Source organism: Larimichthys crocea, chromosome XXII (assembly GCF_000972845.2).
Source record: "Larimichthys crocea isolate SSNF chromosome XXII, L_crocea_2.0, whole genome shotgun sequence".
NCBI classification, from domain to species: Eukaryota; Metazoa; Chordata; class Actinopteri; family Sciaenidae; genus Larimichthys; species Larimichthys crocea.
In genome coordinates, this window is record NC_040032.1 from 18,983,911 (window position 1) to 19,001,253 (window position 17,343).

General features: G+C 37.5%; 1 protein-coding gene across 14 annotated transcripts in view; it reads right to left on the bottom strand.

Moving 5' to 3' along the window:
- Window positions 1-3,067: 3,067 nt before the first annotated feature.
- ncam1a (neural cell adhesion molecule 1a) overlaps window positions 3,068-17,343 on the bottom strand; it is a 236,215-nt gene continuing 221,939 nt past the window's right edge. For 10 of the 14 annotated variants that reach the window (XM_027273401.1, XM_019257717.2, XM_019257716.2 and 7 more), the window contains 4 exons: window positions 14,981-15,188; window positions 13,612-13,728; window positions 12,606-13,061; window positions 3,068-8,130 (listed from right to left, as the gene is read on the bottom strand). In XM_027273401.1, the coding sequence (XP_027129202.1) occupies window positions 8,010-8,130; window positions 12,606-13,061; window positions 13,612-13,728; window positions 14,981-15,188 (902 nt within the window). In that variant the 3' untranslated portion in view covers window positions 3,068-8,009. The remainder of the gene's footprint in view (window positions 8,131-12,605; window positions 13,062-13,611; window positions 13,729-14,980; window positions 15,189-17,343) is intronic. The other 4 variants (XM_019257725.2, XM_010733550.3, XM_019257726.2 and 1 more) reach the window with 1 other exon arrangement.

Genomic DNA, 17,343 nt, shown 5'->3' on the forward strand with positions numbered 1-17,343 from the left:
GCTTCACTACAGGTTGTGTGTGTGTGTGTGTGAATGTGTGTTCACGCAGGTAATAGCCATGAGGCTGGACTATCCTATAGCTATCTATAGGATCAATCTCAGGCCATAGAGGACCACACTGGACCATTGTTATGGTATGGGGGAGGGATAGCTCGCCTGAAAAGGACCCTAATCTGTGTGCAAAGTTAGAGTTAGTGCAGGAGCAGCGAACTGAAGTCTGCAGCAGAGAGGAAGAGGACTGATGTGAAGTTTTGCTGATATCTGAATGTCAGTTTTGAACATCATTTTGAGTTCCTTTGAACAATGTAAATGTTTCAATGAAAACCTGATGACCCTAAATACATTCAAAAAGTTGGTAAGTGTACAAGTTCTGCCAGAAAAAGATACGTGTTTCTTTCTGAATGCTCAATTACTGATGAATGTGTACACAGATACATTTACCAATGACTTCCCATCTCTCATAATGTGTATATATACAAATGTGTTCATATGTATTATATGTGAAAGTCACTAGTCTCTAGTCATGTGGAGGAAAACAGAGGATGAATTCCCTCTGAAATGTCGAGGAAGAATTTCCAGTTCTTTATTTTTAATGTAGATTTTAAAACTCATTCATTTTTGACTAGTCGTTCAGATAAACATTGCAGCAGACCCAAAGTCTCTCTGTAGATGCTACATACAATTCTAGGGATGTATGAAATCAGAGTGAAACGCAGTTCCTCTTCTTTGTGAAATCAGTGAAGGTTCTAACACGCAGATGAACCTGCATTCTGACATATATGATTACAGTCTCAATTCAGAGACACTTAAACCTACATGTGGTTGCATTCCCTCCACAGAACATGTGGATGTTTCTGTTAATTTAAGTTAGTCTGCCACCTTTTGGACAATTCAGGCAATTACTTAAGGTTAATAAGGACTTCTCTGTGACAACCTATCCATGCAAAAACACAGTTCCACAGGCTTAAGGGCATCACATAAATAATTTCATGTAATCGTGGTTGTTAATTTAGTGTTTAATTGTAAGCAACATAATCATGAGATGACACTGTGGTTAGACACATTCTAGTACATCCAATGAATTGGGTCATTTTTAGTTAAAATCAAATTGATAATAACAATAAAATAATAAGAAATTTAATATTAGTTTGCATATAAATACATGTGAGTCTATTATACAATATTGGCCTTTAGTGCAGCCTATGTCAGGCTCAGTATGTCTCTAGATTGGGAACATGCTGCTCTCTAGTGGTCAATATGCACAGCTGTATGATACACAGATTACATACACATTAAATAGCCTTCAGTGGGGTGAAAGTATGTTAATCATGACCTGGGTGAAAATGAGTCTCTAAGTGGTAGGTGATGTAAGTATGTAGCCTGTGTTTGTTTTGCAGGTTTTATTTCCTGGTAACAGAAGAGAAAGAGAAAAAGAGATGCTTACTAACTAAATCATTTTCTTTAGAGAGTATTGAAAAAAACATTCTGTGCTAACGTGGAATAGAAAGGTTGTCTTAACTTCCATGAGTGGGGTTGTGCAAGTTTTGGGTATTTATCCCTCATCCAGGGCTAAAGCACGGTTGAAAGAAAACATTCAAACACACTTCTCCCTGTATGTTGAATAACTGACACAAAGACAGAATAACCTTTAAAGTATTTTATGCATAAATTATTCATCAAAAGCTGTCATTGTTTTGAACTTTAACGAAATAGATTTGTTGCTTTTGTCCAATAAGTATACTTAAAAGCTAAATTAATACCTTAATAAAGAATTATTAGATTTATTTGTGTTGCTTAGACAGCATACAGATTTTCTTTTGCTTATTTGAGCAGCATTTATTATTCTGATTATGGGGAAATGTTTTAATACTCAGATGTGTATTAGTCAACTAATTTCACATAGTCATCATATACTAAGCATACATAGTATAGAATGGCAAATATTGTTAAGAAAGGCATTACCCAAGTTAGTATTTATTATCATCAGTATTTTCTCATTTGGAAAAAAAATTGTTTTACCACAGGTGTTGCTGGATATTCCTCTTTTAACATCATTATTGTTCATTAATCTTTTTATATTTACATTTTATACCTATATTTATATTTTAAATATGACTCATACATCAGACGTAGACACACATCTGATGAATAATTCTTTATTGTTCGGGTTGTTTTAAATATTTTCTTCCATATTCTCATACATATAAATATTGCATGTACAATATATACTGTATATTACTGATTACTGACATTATGATGGTGTTTTTACTGCAAATATTCATAATCAAACCGTTTCTTATGTAATCTGTGATATTATTTGACATCTTAATAAATCATCGTCTGTCATATATGCTAGGATGTACCACATAATCCTTGTAAATGAAGAAAAAAAAAGCTATACAATGTTTTTGTTTTTTCTTTACCTTTATTGAACACAAGAATTTCTGGCAGAATGCAAAGTCAAAATGTGTTTTCCTTCTTTCCTCAGTTAGTATTCAATATTTACACCGGTGACAGACAGATATAGGAGTGGTAGCCTACCTGTGTCTGACCTACATTATGAGCTCTGGAGCAGTGACAGTGACCAGCTATTGGCAGTGGAGGCTCAAGTCTCCTGTCTGACTGAATATGAAGCAGTTGGGTGTTACACTGTTACGTGTGTGTGTTGGTGATTCTTACTGCGAACCAGAGAACCTTGGCAGGTTGTTTTTCTCCCTTTCAAACCCTGAAAAATTCATGTTGCTTTGTCTTCTCGCAAACGCTGAGCAAGATGAAAAAATCTTCTAGATGTCTTTATTCTGACTGAATCAAGTGGCGGACTCAAAGAGAAAAATGCAAGGCTGCCACTGTGTCATTCTTGTTGTTTTGAGGTAACCGAACATGGGGGACTTGCTCACATGCTGTCCTCCACAAATGAATTTCAGGAGTCGTGACATGAGTAGAAAAGGTTTTCATGTAAACTAGCACAAAAATTGGACCCACATTTGCATTTCCACAATATTTTCAAGCTTGTTTTTGGACAAAACAAAAAGCGCACATGGTACTTTTTGTATATTTTCACACTGTATTTCAGCAGAAACAGTAAAATTTGCTTACGACACATCACCTTCCTTTTTGTCTTTTGAGACAAAAGTAATTAAAAAAATATTTGGGAAACATGACAAGTTACACAACACTTGCAAAAAGATAATTACAATACATGAAGCGTTTTCCATATCAAAAACTGTGATAATATTATCCATTTCTAATATATTTTGCATGCTTGCTTCTGACAAATCCAGCTATTTCAAATATTTTAGAGAATATGGGACCTGAGCAAAGTGTCATTGTGTCATTCTCATGTGATGCCAGTAATCTAGGATGAGGTGCGTCCACGTTTTCATTTAAGGGTAAATCTGGTTTATTACAGCTTGGGTCTTATTTCTGTAGCTTTGGCCATCACTCCTATTTATTCTATTTATCAATTGGTGAGATCTTGGTGAGATTGAGATCTTATTTTTTAGGAATAATAGTGAAAGTGTGTACATCTAAAATGTTGGTATTGTTGATTTTGGATCAGGTTAAATTGTCCTCAGGTCCCGTTTGTTTTGAGTCCATTTATTTATTTAGGTTTGGGTACACAACTCCATGGGCTCTTGCCCACAAAACCTCTAGTCGTACACAACTACAGTTTTCATCGTAGTATTCAACTTTGTTTCTTTCCTTAGTAAGTTTGACTAGCTTGTGGTTTTCTTTACAATCCATTTGATAGTCTGGCTGCTCGTGTTTCTTGCCGCAGTTGGACCTCTTTTTAGAGATGCAACTTTCTCAGATCTCAGCAGTTAATTTGTTGAATCTGATATTCATCATAATGATAGAAATGATGGCAAAACCTACCAAAATAAGATAAACCAGAATAAATCCTTTAAGGGCTGTGTAAAGGACCCATTGTATATACTTGAACACAATGACTCAGCCAATGTGACACAATTTGGACAAAGCACTGCTGAACTTACATTGTGAAATGCAGTAAATGAAAAAGCAAATCGGCAAGAAGATGGAGATGTGAAACTTTTAATGGACAGACACTGAGAGGAATGGAATGCATGCCATCATTTTCTTATTCAAAGGCACTGTGTCTTTCTAGTTTGCTGCTGACTTCTGTACTTTGATGTGGGGAATTCTGTCGCATACTATCAGCTACATCTTTTCACAATCAAACTATTTGCTCAACTCTATGACAAAGGACACAATGGATTCACAAATTCACAGTGTACTAGCTTGCAGTCTAAAGTAGGAGGAACACTGTACAAAAACAGATGGTCAGTTTTTTTTAACCTTCAAAATCCAAAGCAGGGTACAATGGCTTGAGAAGGAACATTTTGAAATCACTTTATTTACTTTCTATGGAGAAAAAGAAACCTTTAAACACCGCAGACCAAATTCTTTCCTGGTTAGTTAAAAGAGGCCACATTTCTTCTATTTCTTCTTCTTTTTCTTCTCATTCAGTTTTGCTTTAAAAAAGACCACTGAAAGGCCATGCTTAATGACTTGAGAGTGTACATTCATTTACAGACACAGAGCCAGTATTAGTCTCTCAATTTAAGCCAAATTCCAGAGTTTTCCACAGGACCTATGACTCCTTGAGGTCTTTCATTAGTTAGGGCTAGACTGTTATTAGCAGTTTAACTCATTGGTTATCTTACCAAGTATGTAATGAGGATTGGTAACAATGTCACATCTGTATTTCTGTTCAGTGTACATGCTAAAGTTAGCTTGTAGTATGCTCAATGACCATTGCCAATTGACATAATCCAAAATCTCAATCCTGACAAATAACATCCAATAATACCAGAGGACAACGGTAGAGCTGGATGGTTGATGTTCTGTGCTGGTCTGTAACTAGTCTTAGCTTGACAGGAATGGTCTGATGCTGGTGAAAATTGTACATGTCAATCACATGTTCTGAAATTGACTGACCCCTTAAAAAGCATAGATGGTTTATTTTGCTAGTTTAGCAAAAAACTAAACCTAATGCCAGCATAATGTTGTTTCAGAAGTAAAATGATTACATTTATTTACATGTAATGAAACATTACAGGTCTCAGCTGCCTAGCACGCTACATTGAGTTATGTTTAGTATATTGCTTGCTGTCTGAGGGTATTGAACATGCACAATGAACAGATATATTTATAGGAAACAGAGAGTGATCATGTAATGAGTCCTCTCCTCTCTCTGGGTAAACCAATGGGCCAAACTGCCTAAAGAAATCAGTAGTAGTACTGAAGTCAAACTTATCCAAACTCCAAAAAAGTGTTGAACTATAAAATGTGTGTATTCTCTTTATGGCTTTCTTTTATTCAATCAATTCAACAAATCACAGATTTTTTGTTTTTGTGTGTCTTTAACATCTGTCCAGGAATAACAGCTAAAAACTCAATTGTGCCAATCGTGACTCATTTTAAAGATTTCCAGACATTTTTCCAGATAATTTCCAGTAAGTGGACCCTGTGCTAAGAATATAGTAATAAACTGAGCTTTGAATAAAGTGATAAACTGTACTAAAACTACAATACATGTCACATCACCGCAGACACAAACTAATTAAAGACTGAAATGGAAGATGGAGAAAGCAGTGGTGACACAAACTCACACTGACAACAGTTGTGGTGAAAGAGAGAAAACGATGACTGAGGGCATCAAATATTTGGTGACTCAAGAGGTGTAGAAATGTCAGGTTGAGTTATAAGCAGTGAACAATATTGGTTAGCACAGAGAAGGCAACAATGGCTATGAACCAGAAAAGAAGGTAAAGATTGGTTAAATCCAAGGAAATAAACTGAGTGTAGTATCCAAGACCAATTGCAAGCAGTGGAAACTGATGTGTCAAGAATTCAGAGAGTTTGGTCGACAAGCCTGCAAGGGCTTGTTTTCTTTCAACAAACATGTCTACTTCTCAGTCCAAACCTGCTTACTGAAAATGTTTTGACAAAATACACATAGCCTTTAAAGTCACCGGTAAGCCCAAACCTGTCAGGTAAAGAACTGGTCCGAAATGCTTAAAAGAGACCTCTGGAAAAGTTGTGTGTGAAAGAGAAGGAGATAAAGGTGTGGCCTAAAGAAAACCAAATGACAGTATTAACAAATCACACATAAGCTGTGTCCCCTTACAGGTGCCACCTCCTTCAAAAAACATTGTTTATAAGGATCGCTTATTAGACCAGAACTAATGGGTGGTTCTCATCAACTCGTGAGGTCAAAAATTATCAGCAATTATATCCATATATTTAAATTAACATTCACTATGTGGCTTACTAAAAGAACCAGTGGCCTTTAAGCCTGGCTTGCATTATTTACAACCTGTAGCATCCTTTTTAAATGGTCTAGCTTATAAAATATATTTACCAGTGACCTCACCTGGTGTATTTGGCCACATGATCATTTTCTGAGTTGATAAGAATTGAAAGCTGGGCACACCAGCAATCTCCATCAAATTCAGGCCAAATAAGGCAGCATTTCTCCTTTGGAACTAGACACACAAGTTGACCTTTTACAACATAGTCAGTCTTCAAAATTAGTTGGGAGATGTGGCCTCTGAAAAGGAACACAGCAAGAAACTTCAACGTGACCATTTCTTTACCCTAAACCCAACCCAACCCACCCCAACCCTGTCTCCTAAAAATGTTCATATACAGCTCATTTGTAACAGCAAATACATTTGGATTACAGTTTTTCACACAATAAGTTAACATTTCAGTGAACTTATCTGCAAAGAAACCAGATATTTATGCTGAAAGCAAAACAGTCACCGACAATCTATTTCACATGTTTTTGTACGACATCCAATTATGTCAACAAAGGCATTACTGACATTCCTCTATTCATTATTATGTTTATACAACTCAAAGCACTTGGATGAGGGTTAAGAAAAGATGTGGGTCATTACAACTTTCCTTACAAAATTTAGAAGCCATAACAAAACTATGTGTGGGATTCAGGACTTTGTACAACGACCAGGCCTCCCCTATGAAACACAGCACTTTGCAGACTTAAAAAACCCCCCAATGCGAGTGAACATTATGCTTGCAGCAGTTATGTTTCTTGCATAATATAACAGGCAAAACCATTTACCAATATACATGTACTGCATGAACAAACTTTTTAGGGAGACAGGGTTGAAAACCCCGAACCTCGACTTTAAAAGCATGACAAATCTTTCTCCGGTGTCTTCTTCCGTTTCTTATAGCTTAGGCTATAAATTATTTCTGGACCAGAACCATATGGAGACAACATTTAAGGAAAAAAACAAAAAAAACAAAAAAACAAACAAAAAAAAAACATCTAAGGAGGAACCAAATGACAGCAAAATGTACAGAAATACAGTAACTTCGTAAAAACAGGCATGCTAATGTTCTAATCTCTAGCCCTGGAAATAACACATTAAAAAAGCTAAATAGGCAGTAACATCTGCACATTTTTTAAACACAACAAAATATCGACAAAGGAAAAAAAAAAAAGACCCATATTTCATTAACATGATGATGACCATACTGCATATAGAATTATAGTATTGGTAATGCACCAGTCTTATGTGTGTGTGGGCAGTAATCTGTGAAGTAAAGCTACAGTCCAACCATTGTTATCTAGAGGAAAATAGTAGATAGATTCTGTTCCTTATTTACCAGCTGATCAATTTAATATTACATAAAAGAGAGAGGGTGAACTAGTATGAATTTCTCTTTTCTTTCTGTGATAAACAATAAAAACTGACGCAAAAGGAGCTAAGGCATGTGCATGAGGTCTTTACATTTTCCTGGTCAGAAGACACTGCAGAAAGAGACCCATGATTTCTTTTTTTTTTCTGTAACTTTTAGTTGTTTTTTTCTGATGCAATGGGGTGGTGTGTGACATTGCTTTGAGGTTTCAGTGACTGTGACCCCCCCCCACCCTTTTAACCTTAAAACCCCACACCCAACCACCCTCCCTACCCTAACCACCCTCTTCTTCCTGCTACTCTTGGTCAAGGAAATTACGCTTTACTTTCATTGCCGTTCGCCTGGGGAGCCTCGTTGGGAACTGTCTTCACCTCGGTTGTGGCATTCTTCACCTCCGTCTCACCTTTGGTGTTATCATCCTTCACAGTCTTACCGCTATAGGAATGAATACAGGAGAGAGAACCAAAAAGAGGCAAAAAAGAGAGGAGATTCCGTTAACAGTGATTCACTAGTCTTTCTCTCACAGCTAAAATGTCTGCTTTGAGCTGCCTTTTGTGTCATTTTTCAAAAAAAAGAAGGGAAAAATGAGGGTAAAACATGCAAGATGCTTTGAGGGAATTTGTTTTCCCTCCTGGAACTGAATGCATTTCACACATAATGGGATCAGGTTCACTATCCTAGCCAGACATCAAATAAGAGTACATGGATGTCACAGCTATTTTCAAGGAACAATGAATGCTGATGTGGAATGAGACAGGGCCGGTACAGTAGGCACAATGCGTGAAGGAATGAAAGACTGAGGCATACCCTACAACATAAACTACAATACACAAGAGGATTACACGCCGTCTGGACTGGGCAAAGACACAATGGAATGAGACTTTAAAGCCATACTTCACTTAAGTCGGACATTTTCTTGTGTTGGCATATGTACCCTTGTTGGAATATATTATTAGTGATGTCCTGCTGGGGATTCCATTTTGAAAATGTGCTGCTTCACTGCTGTGTTGCATAAAGTCATCTCTTCTTCTGTCCTCTGTGTCAGCCCTCAAATAGCAATTTTAATCAATATGCTTCTCTTTCCTGCTGACACATATACATGTTCTCTGTGGGCCTTACAAAGTTAGGCCAAGAACTGCCCCAAATACAGGATCCATAAATACATCCAACCCTTACAGATTTAAAACTGAACCAGCCTTCGTATAAATGTCTTCATACTGTGATCTTTGAAAACTTTGATCCTAAATGTTACTGAAAATATATTGCATGTCTTAGTGTCTATACAAACAAGCTTGAAGTCTGAAGCTCCATCACCTTCACCAAAAGCAGTGGTTTCCAAGGGACCCATTTTCTATCACTGATAAAGAGACCACTGACAGATTGTATTTTTTACATTTCATTGCAATAACATTGTAGAACAACTGAAAATATACTTTATACAATTGACCTAAACAGTGAACCCCAAAACTGCAGGAAGTTTGTATAAGACGAGTGATTTGGATGAATTTTGAATAGATTATTTCCTCTGAAAATTTTATATGATGATGATATTTTGGGGAGCTTTTTATACAATTCTCTGCCTGTATTATATATATTCTTTCAATCTTTAATAATCATACATACTTAATACATTTCTTTTTTGACAAATTCAGTGTTTTCTTCTCCCTGAAGCTGGTCCATTGTTATATTAACTCTTTGGTTAACTTGTATGTGATGTGGCTGTTTAGCAGAGAGAGAAGGCTCAATGAATATAGCTTATGTTCAAGACGTTCAACTTTAAAAATAACATTTTAATTTAGTTTTCTTCACAGAAATGAAGTTAAATGAAATTAATGAAATGCTGAAATATGGGCCTTATTCAAAACACCTGCAAGCAAAACACTTACATAAAGTATTGACTGTTTTTCACCTTTTGACCAAAATACAAAAACTTACATATTCCCTACTATAAGAATACTGCATTTTGGAGTATCCTCAACTAGAGCACCAAATTTGTCCTTCAGTATTCATAAAGTTGTACAAAACATCAATAATCCTGACAGCATGATGACTACACAAGCCCTGACGAATCTATTCAACCACTATGCTATTGCAGCATTGATCTGCACTTGATATATCCTATATTTTATATTTTGGCACACTCACAAGAGTGAGTGTTGTGCAAATGTTACCTTTCCATTTTCACATTTCATTCTTGCATTTAATTCAGATAAACCATGACACTAGGTTTACAATTTCAAAACATAATGGACTGGTTTAGTCAACAACAATGCACATTAACATAAGTTCTAGAGCCCGTCTATCTTTAGCCCTCTCTTTTATATCCTACTTGCTGCAGTGTCTGCCCTTTAAACTGTAACTGTGTGTAACTCTTTCATCCAGCACCATCTGTAACTATGTCACTCTCAAGTCAATGGGCACTAGATCGCTTTAATGGAAGTTGATCATACTTCTAACTAATGTACTTTAAGCACTTGCACCCTTTCAAAACTATCCAGACTATCATTCTCTTGAAACATTTGTAAAAGAGTGCTCAGACATAATCAAGTGCAATTCAAAGCTACGCTGACCTGGTTTTGAAACTTTGTTCAAAATGGGGTGAACAGGAACATCACGAAAGACATACGTGATATGTAGGAATCTATAGTCTGTGGAAAGATCTACAAAGATACGTCTCTGCTCAAGAGAGAAAAATGACTCCTGAGGAGGAACACGTCACTCAGAAATCCAATAAACCCACAAGACGCCTGACAAGACATTTCAGCATTGGGATGCTGAAGAAGGATCACCACATAGATCAGTGGGAGAGCCGTGCCTCAGTCCTGTCAAAGAGTTATGAAGAAAAATCCCTCCAATGACAAGTTTGGTTATATCAAGGTGATGCTGAGCTGACAAGAGCCCTGCTTCCAACTAGCTCTCAACTCCCCATACTTCACCACTGACATCTTCTTCTGGCCATCTGAGTGAGCAAAGTATGAGATGAAGGAGGGAGAGAAAGAGGACTGATTGTCAGTAAGCCTCTGTAATTCATCTTTTGCCACAGCTTTCTCATCATCCTCACAGGGTGTCAGGAACATCTGCAAACTCCTGTGGGCAAACCTACAAATAACAAGCCTTCATAGAAACACTGGAACTACAGCTTTTTACTGTAATTTAATAAAAAAAGCGGTGTTGGCCTTCAATTTTTAGGATTTTATCAAAATGTTGAGGACACAGAAAGTGGTATTGCTCACTTTGTGACAAGTATTTAATTTACTTGAACAAGCTCATTCATCCTTGCAAAACAGAGAGTGTGACTGCACTCGTCTGAAGAGTTCAACACAAATATATCTCCCTGTTCTTTCACCAGCTAAGACAAACTACAATCTGTTCGCTGTATATTTTGCAGCCATGTGGTTGTTGTTGATATATGAACTACAGTCAGCTATAGATGACATTCTGTGGTCTTTACTTACTGTAACATGGCAGATAATAGACTCGTGCCCGTTTTAAATTAGCAGTCAAAACAAACTGTGGTGAGAGAATAATGGAAAATTGCTTACATTATGTGGATAGGCGTATCATTTGAAGAAAGTGAGGCTCATTTGAATAGTTTTGGCCATCATTTCTATTGGTTATAACATTGTACATCACAGTATCATTATAACAAAGTCTTGAGTGCAAAATATTTACACAGAACCAAGTAGGTATTTAAATCATTGTGTTACTATTAAATTTAGCACTGCTAAGATTCGTTTTTGTGCAATGGAAAGTTGTGCACTTGCCATTTTCTCTGAAATTTAAAATGAACTTTTTGACGAATGAAATCCATTCCTATTGATATTTCAAGCTTATTAATAAGAATGTTGGCCACAACTACAAAAATAAAAGCCAGGTGTTAATGGATTGGATATATGCTGCATATTAGAGTTATTCCATATATTTATGTATGTTAGAACTGCTAGTATATCTGTATACTAGAGGTACTGCTGGTAGTGTGTGTGAAACATGCAACATTCAGCTACGTGTAGCCCACAATGATTCAGCAACTGGTTAATTAAGAGATAGTTTGGGTGAAGCTGTATGGTACTGTAGGAGAAAAGTTGACAGCATTAAGTGAGTGAGCAAACAAACAGGTGGATGGTGGAGGTGGTGGCTAAATGAAGACAGACATACACTGGTGGCATCCCAATGGTTTGCATACCTGTGCCAGACCAACATCAGGCATTTTTAAAGAAAAAGTCCACCCTTAAATGATGCCATAAATAATAATCAACCTGAGAGGGCATTCTGTGATCAGCCCCAATTTTACTTATGTTCTTTTATTTGACATTTTTACATTAAAAAACGTATTTATACTAATATATTTATACTATACACTTATTTTTCAATAAAAGGCGGGCGTATGTATCAATATAGTCTCACTGGCTGGATGTATGTATGAAAATATGGGGCATGTCTACAATCACAGCTGTGCCCCCTCTTTCAACTGCAACTTGGTCTCTAGCTGCATTTGGTTGAGGGATAATGAGGCTGTTGTTAGTGGAGACAATGGCATCTCTGCATCTGGATCTTTTCTGATATATATATATATAGTTCTTGAACACTGGTGCCAAGCCCACAGCCAAATACATTTTCAGAGGGTGATCACACAACACTGTCAAAGCTTACTGAAAGGCAGCAGTGCTTAGAAGCGCTGATGAAAGTCTCAGAGACTGACACTTTTTGCTGTTATTTTTAATCTCCCTTTTTCTACACTTGAGCTCCTTCACAATGTAAAGATGACCAGAAACCTTTTGATCTCAGCTAACCACTGAGTCTGCAATTTGGGTGGATTTTTCCTTTAAAAGTAGCACACTTGTGGGCTGTTGGGATGCTACCAGATCAGAAGCTGAGGGAGTTAAGGAATGGGGATATGGCAGTGTTCATACTCATTTTGGGCTGGTGTGGTCGAGTCTGTGCACAGGACAATGGGCGCATCCTTGGTCGGGCCGTCTACTTGTAAGTCCTTATTCTGGGTGTTGTCAGGGGCTTTGACTGGGTCACGCTGGCTCTGTGGCCCTTCGGCATTAGTAGAGGGCAGGCTGACTGGCTCTGAGGGTGTTGGGTTGGACGAGGGGGGAACTTTAGGGGTGTCACTCAGGTCAACCAGGGGACCAACATCAGGTTGGGTGTTAGCTTTAAGCGAACTGGACTGGACAGCAGGGCTGTTTTTGGGGGAGGACTTGGCAGGGGCAGCTTTGGTTGGGCTGGAGGCGCTGGTGGTTAGCGTGGTGCTCTCACTAGCAGGACTGCTCTGCGCCGTGCTAAAGCTCTCAGCAACTGAGTTAGTGGCAGTGGAGGGGAGCAAGTTTACCACCGTGGAGGTGGTGTCTGCAGCAGCAGGCCTGTTTGGTGGGGAGGAGCAGGACAAACAAAAGAGGAGAGGGAGGACAGAGGGGAGGAAGCATAAAGCCAAAAAAGTGAGGGGAAGAAAGAAAAAGGACAACGAGAGAAATATAGGGGTAGAGGGAGGGTGCGAGGTCAGGGCATAAATAAGGCAGAGTGAGTACTACTGTGCTGCAGTGAAAAAGTAAAATCTACACAATCAAAATGTTAGCAACAAAATATTTGTGAAGGGGAAAACAAAAAATAATACAACAATAAACTACAGGAGGAATGCTTGGGATTAGGATGCTAATATGCTTTTCACAATAAAGCTCAGTAGAAAATAAGATTTGGTGTTGCTCTGAATGTGTCTGAATAGGTTAAGTAACTTGGCAGCCCCATTTAGGACCAGGTTTGATGGCTCTACATTATGGTGTGAATAGAAGAACACTGGTATCTATAGAAACTATAGGGGTATATAACTACGAGGTTAAATTCTATAAGAATGTATTGTGGTAATTATAACACGTGTTACTTTTAGGTGGGAAACTGGTCCTGTTCCATACTCACTCGGGTTCTGTCAAAGGTGTGGTCTCATTAGGCTCAGTGGGACCCCCTCCTTCTTGGTTTGTGGTGTTTTCTTCCTCTGTTCTGACCTCAACAATTGGCTCCTTAGACTCATCTTTCCTGTTGTCAGAGAGCAGTAGACAATTAGGAAGCTAATGAATTTGCTTTATTTACCATTAATCTGTCAAACATCACAGAAGAGCGTGTCCCAGCTTGGTATGGTGAGACAAGCAAATCAAGATGTCCCATATTCACTAATGTAATTTATCTCTATAACTCATGTCCACACATTTAAAGTACATTGAAGTCAATTTAAAGGGACATTATGGCGATCAGCAGCATTGTAAAATTTGTGGTTTAAAGGCTAAAACCTGTAAAACACTGGTAAAGTCCTTGAAACTGTCAAACACAGTCTCACGTACCAACATTTGATCATCCTCCACCTGCAGGCCCTGATTGTAGCTTTCCCCTGTGGGCTTGTCTGTTATCACCACAGTGCTCTGAAGGTGCTGAGCTTTTCTGAGTGTTCACTGCGGCTGACATGTTGGTGCCGACTCTATACATTCATGACTCATTCTTAATGAATCTGTTTCATGTGAGCTCTTTAGTTGAAATATTTATTTGTTGTGCTCTGTTGTGAAGTTTATAGCTGGTAGGGTGAGAGTCAGATGAATAATATAAAAGGGAACATTTAAATTCAGCTTTCAGAAACTTCAACATACATTTTCATTATGTTAGCTTACAAGATAGTGACTATGCTGTACCCATGAATGAGGTAAATTATTATTTGTATTACTATTCAAGAAATAGCTCTAAGGCTAATTGGTATTGAAACCACATACCTTACTATTGTGTTTCTACACAGACATGCAAGAAGTAAATAGATATAAATAAATAACTAATAATTAAATAAACCTTCATTCAATTCAAATTAAAGGTGTCTATTTACTTCTTGCATGTCTGTGTATATAAATTGAGCAAAGAGACATTTTTGATTAATTGAAAGTATATATGTTTTCTTCTTCTGACAGAATTAAGATATAATTGCAACAACACAGGTTCCAAAAAAGTTAGGACACTGTGTAAAATGGGAATTTGACCCCAAGGACACAATGTTGTGTTATGATTTCCAAAAACAATTTAAAATGTGGACCCAGTCAGACCAGTCTTTGTGCTAAGCTAGGTTCTTTACATCCTGAATGTATGAAGATGAAACAGATTTCAGTCTCCTCATATCACTCTGTTCCCCTTTAAAGATACATGTGTTTGATTCAAACCACCAAACCAACAAGCTGAAAGATGATAATTGTCTGCGGAGCCATTAAGCGACATATTAAGGGACATATGATGAGACAAACTGATGTTCACTTACGTGAATGCTGCTTTGCCCTCCTCAATGTCCTTGCTCTTCGCACCTGGTCCGGCCTTTCCACAGAAGTTAACAGCAATGCACATGAGCAGCCCACACTTATTGAGGAAGTAGCAGGTGACGTCCACGCCCACCAACAGCAGGAAAAAGACAACAATGAGGATTCCTACGATGGCTCCAGTGCCCAGGCCTGAGCCACCGTCCATGGCATCTGAAGAACAAGGACAGGGAGAGGGGATACGCAAGCACAACAGGCAAGAAAGACAGGGGGAGAAGAGGAGTTAGGAGAGAAGAAAGGGTTGAACATGAAGGAGAGGGGATGGAAAGAAAGTTAGAAAAGGGAGAAGGGGGAGAGAGATGATGAGGAATGCAGTCAAACTTTTAATAAGCTGCTTCAGGATTCAGTTGTTAAGACCTTAAGTGTGTCCTTCTTTTCAGGAGGAATTTGGAGAGAAATCATGCCAAAGCCACCAGCAAACTATTACCCCGAAACACAATAAAACCCTAATCTCTGTGGAACTTCGTATTCACTCTTGAAAATCATCATGGCCGGCACACTTGAGGTGTTCAATTTCACACACAATGACATAACTTCACAAGATTAAAAAACACACATCTAAAATCAGTATGTGAAGACAAATTGGATCTATTTAAGGTCTAGGGTTCTATATTATTTTATTTAATAAGAAGTGGGTGATAGTATACTATATACAAACCAAATTCATTACACCTTCATTGCTAACCTTTTGTTTTTCACAGGGCTTACATGATACTTTCTTAATAGGCTTGTGATATGTTTTGAGGCATTCTGTCATATGAGTTTCTTTACCAAATTTCATGGCAATTCATCCGATAGTTGTTGAGGCATTTGCTGCAAGAGGAAAAGCCAGGGGACACCATTATATAGCCTTGTCTGCTATGAATTACATCTATATAAAACTGTTTTGCCAGCTAATGTTTTTAAGGAGGTGAAATGGCTCCAAGAATTGTGACTAAAGTGAAAGCATTTTCTAGGGAACAAAGTGCCACATTATAGCACCCCATGACATTCATTGGCAGGCAGTCGGAGTTGAAAAGGGAAATGGAAGACTTTATCTTTGAAATATTTCTTTTTCTCAGGAAACTTCAACACAGCAAAATGCAGTGTAAATAATCCATAGGTTACACATAATTTTTAAGATTCCTTGGATTACTTGGATCAAAATACCAAAAACCCATGGTCAGTGATACATTTTTAAACATTCTGTGCTGACGCGCTCATTGGAAAAAGATATAAATAGTAGATATAAATAAAGAAATACATCAAAGATGTACACTGAGATTATTTCTTTGGAGCTAACATGAGAGATGGGGTTCAAATGTCAGCCCTCCACTTATAGTATGACTCTTATAAACTCTACAAATTGAGTTACCAAACAGATTTCACAAATTTCTCTTAGTTCCCACTTAATCAAATCAAATTTAGCTGCTCCAAAATGTTCTTAAGAAACGGAAAGGTTATACAGGGTTATCTGAGCAGCTGTTATCACAACATACGCAAGCAGTCATCACATTTATAATTCCACTTTGAGGGCACAGTGCAAATGCAGGTTATTTTCTCCCATAGAATATTCCATATAAACAAATGCTCATGCAGTTTTTAGATGGAATGGAATAAACAGGATTTGGAGGTCCAAGGCACCTCGGGCTTTCCAGCTTTGCATTTCAAGAACTGCTTTCTAAGCTTTCATCATTTGTTTTGGCATTTGATGACATTTCCACAAAACCCGGTCTAATAAGTGATAGCCAAATTTCCATCTTTGCATGCAACCTGAGTGCATTTTAGGAAAAATAAATAAATATCAGCAAAGGGAAAATAACTCAAAGGCTGAAACAAGAAACTTGTTTTGATGCCATCAACAGACATCAATAAAAGTTAGTGTCAGTGAAACTGCATCGTACAGTGTGCCTTCAATAATTTACCTGTTCTCCATTCACTTTTGGCAGAATCACTAGATGACAAAGTCATTGAACTATCTAAAACATTTTAACGTGGGGCCATATTTTCACTTCAAAGGGACAAAACACAAGCTACTTACCACAATACCTGAAACAGGATAAACATTTGTGGTACCAAATTTACTGACATAGTCACAGTGCTTAATGGATAATCTTTGATATGAAAATAATTAATGACCCTGAAAAATATGATATATAATCGCATCAGTGGAAGTTGAAGTATCTTATCTCATATGGGTTTGAAGCACATCTTTTCCTCATTGCTACCACGATGAGTTGATTACTTTAATCTAATGTTTTTCTTGGCAACCCCTTTTTCTTTTTCAAGTCATGCCATAGACCATGACAACCATTATTTCTGAAGTACT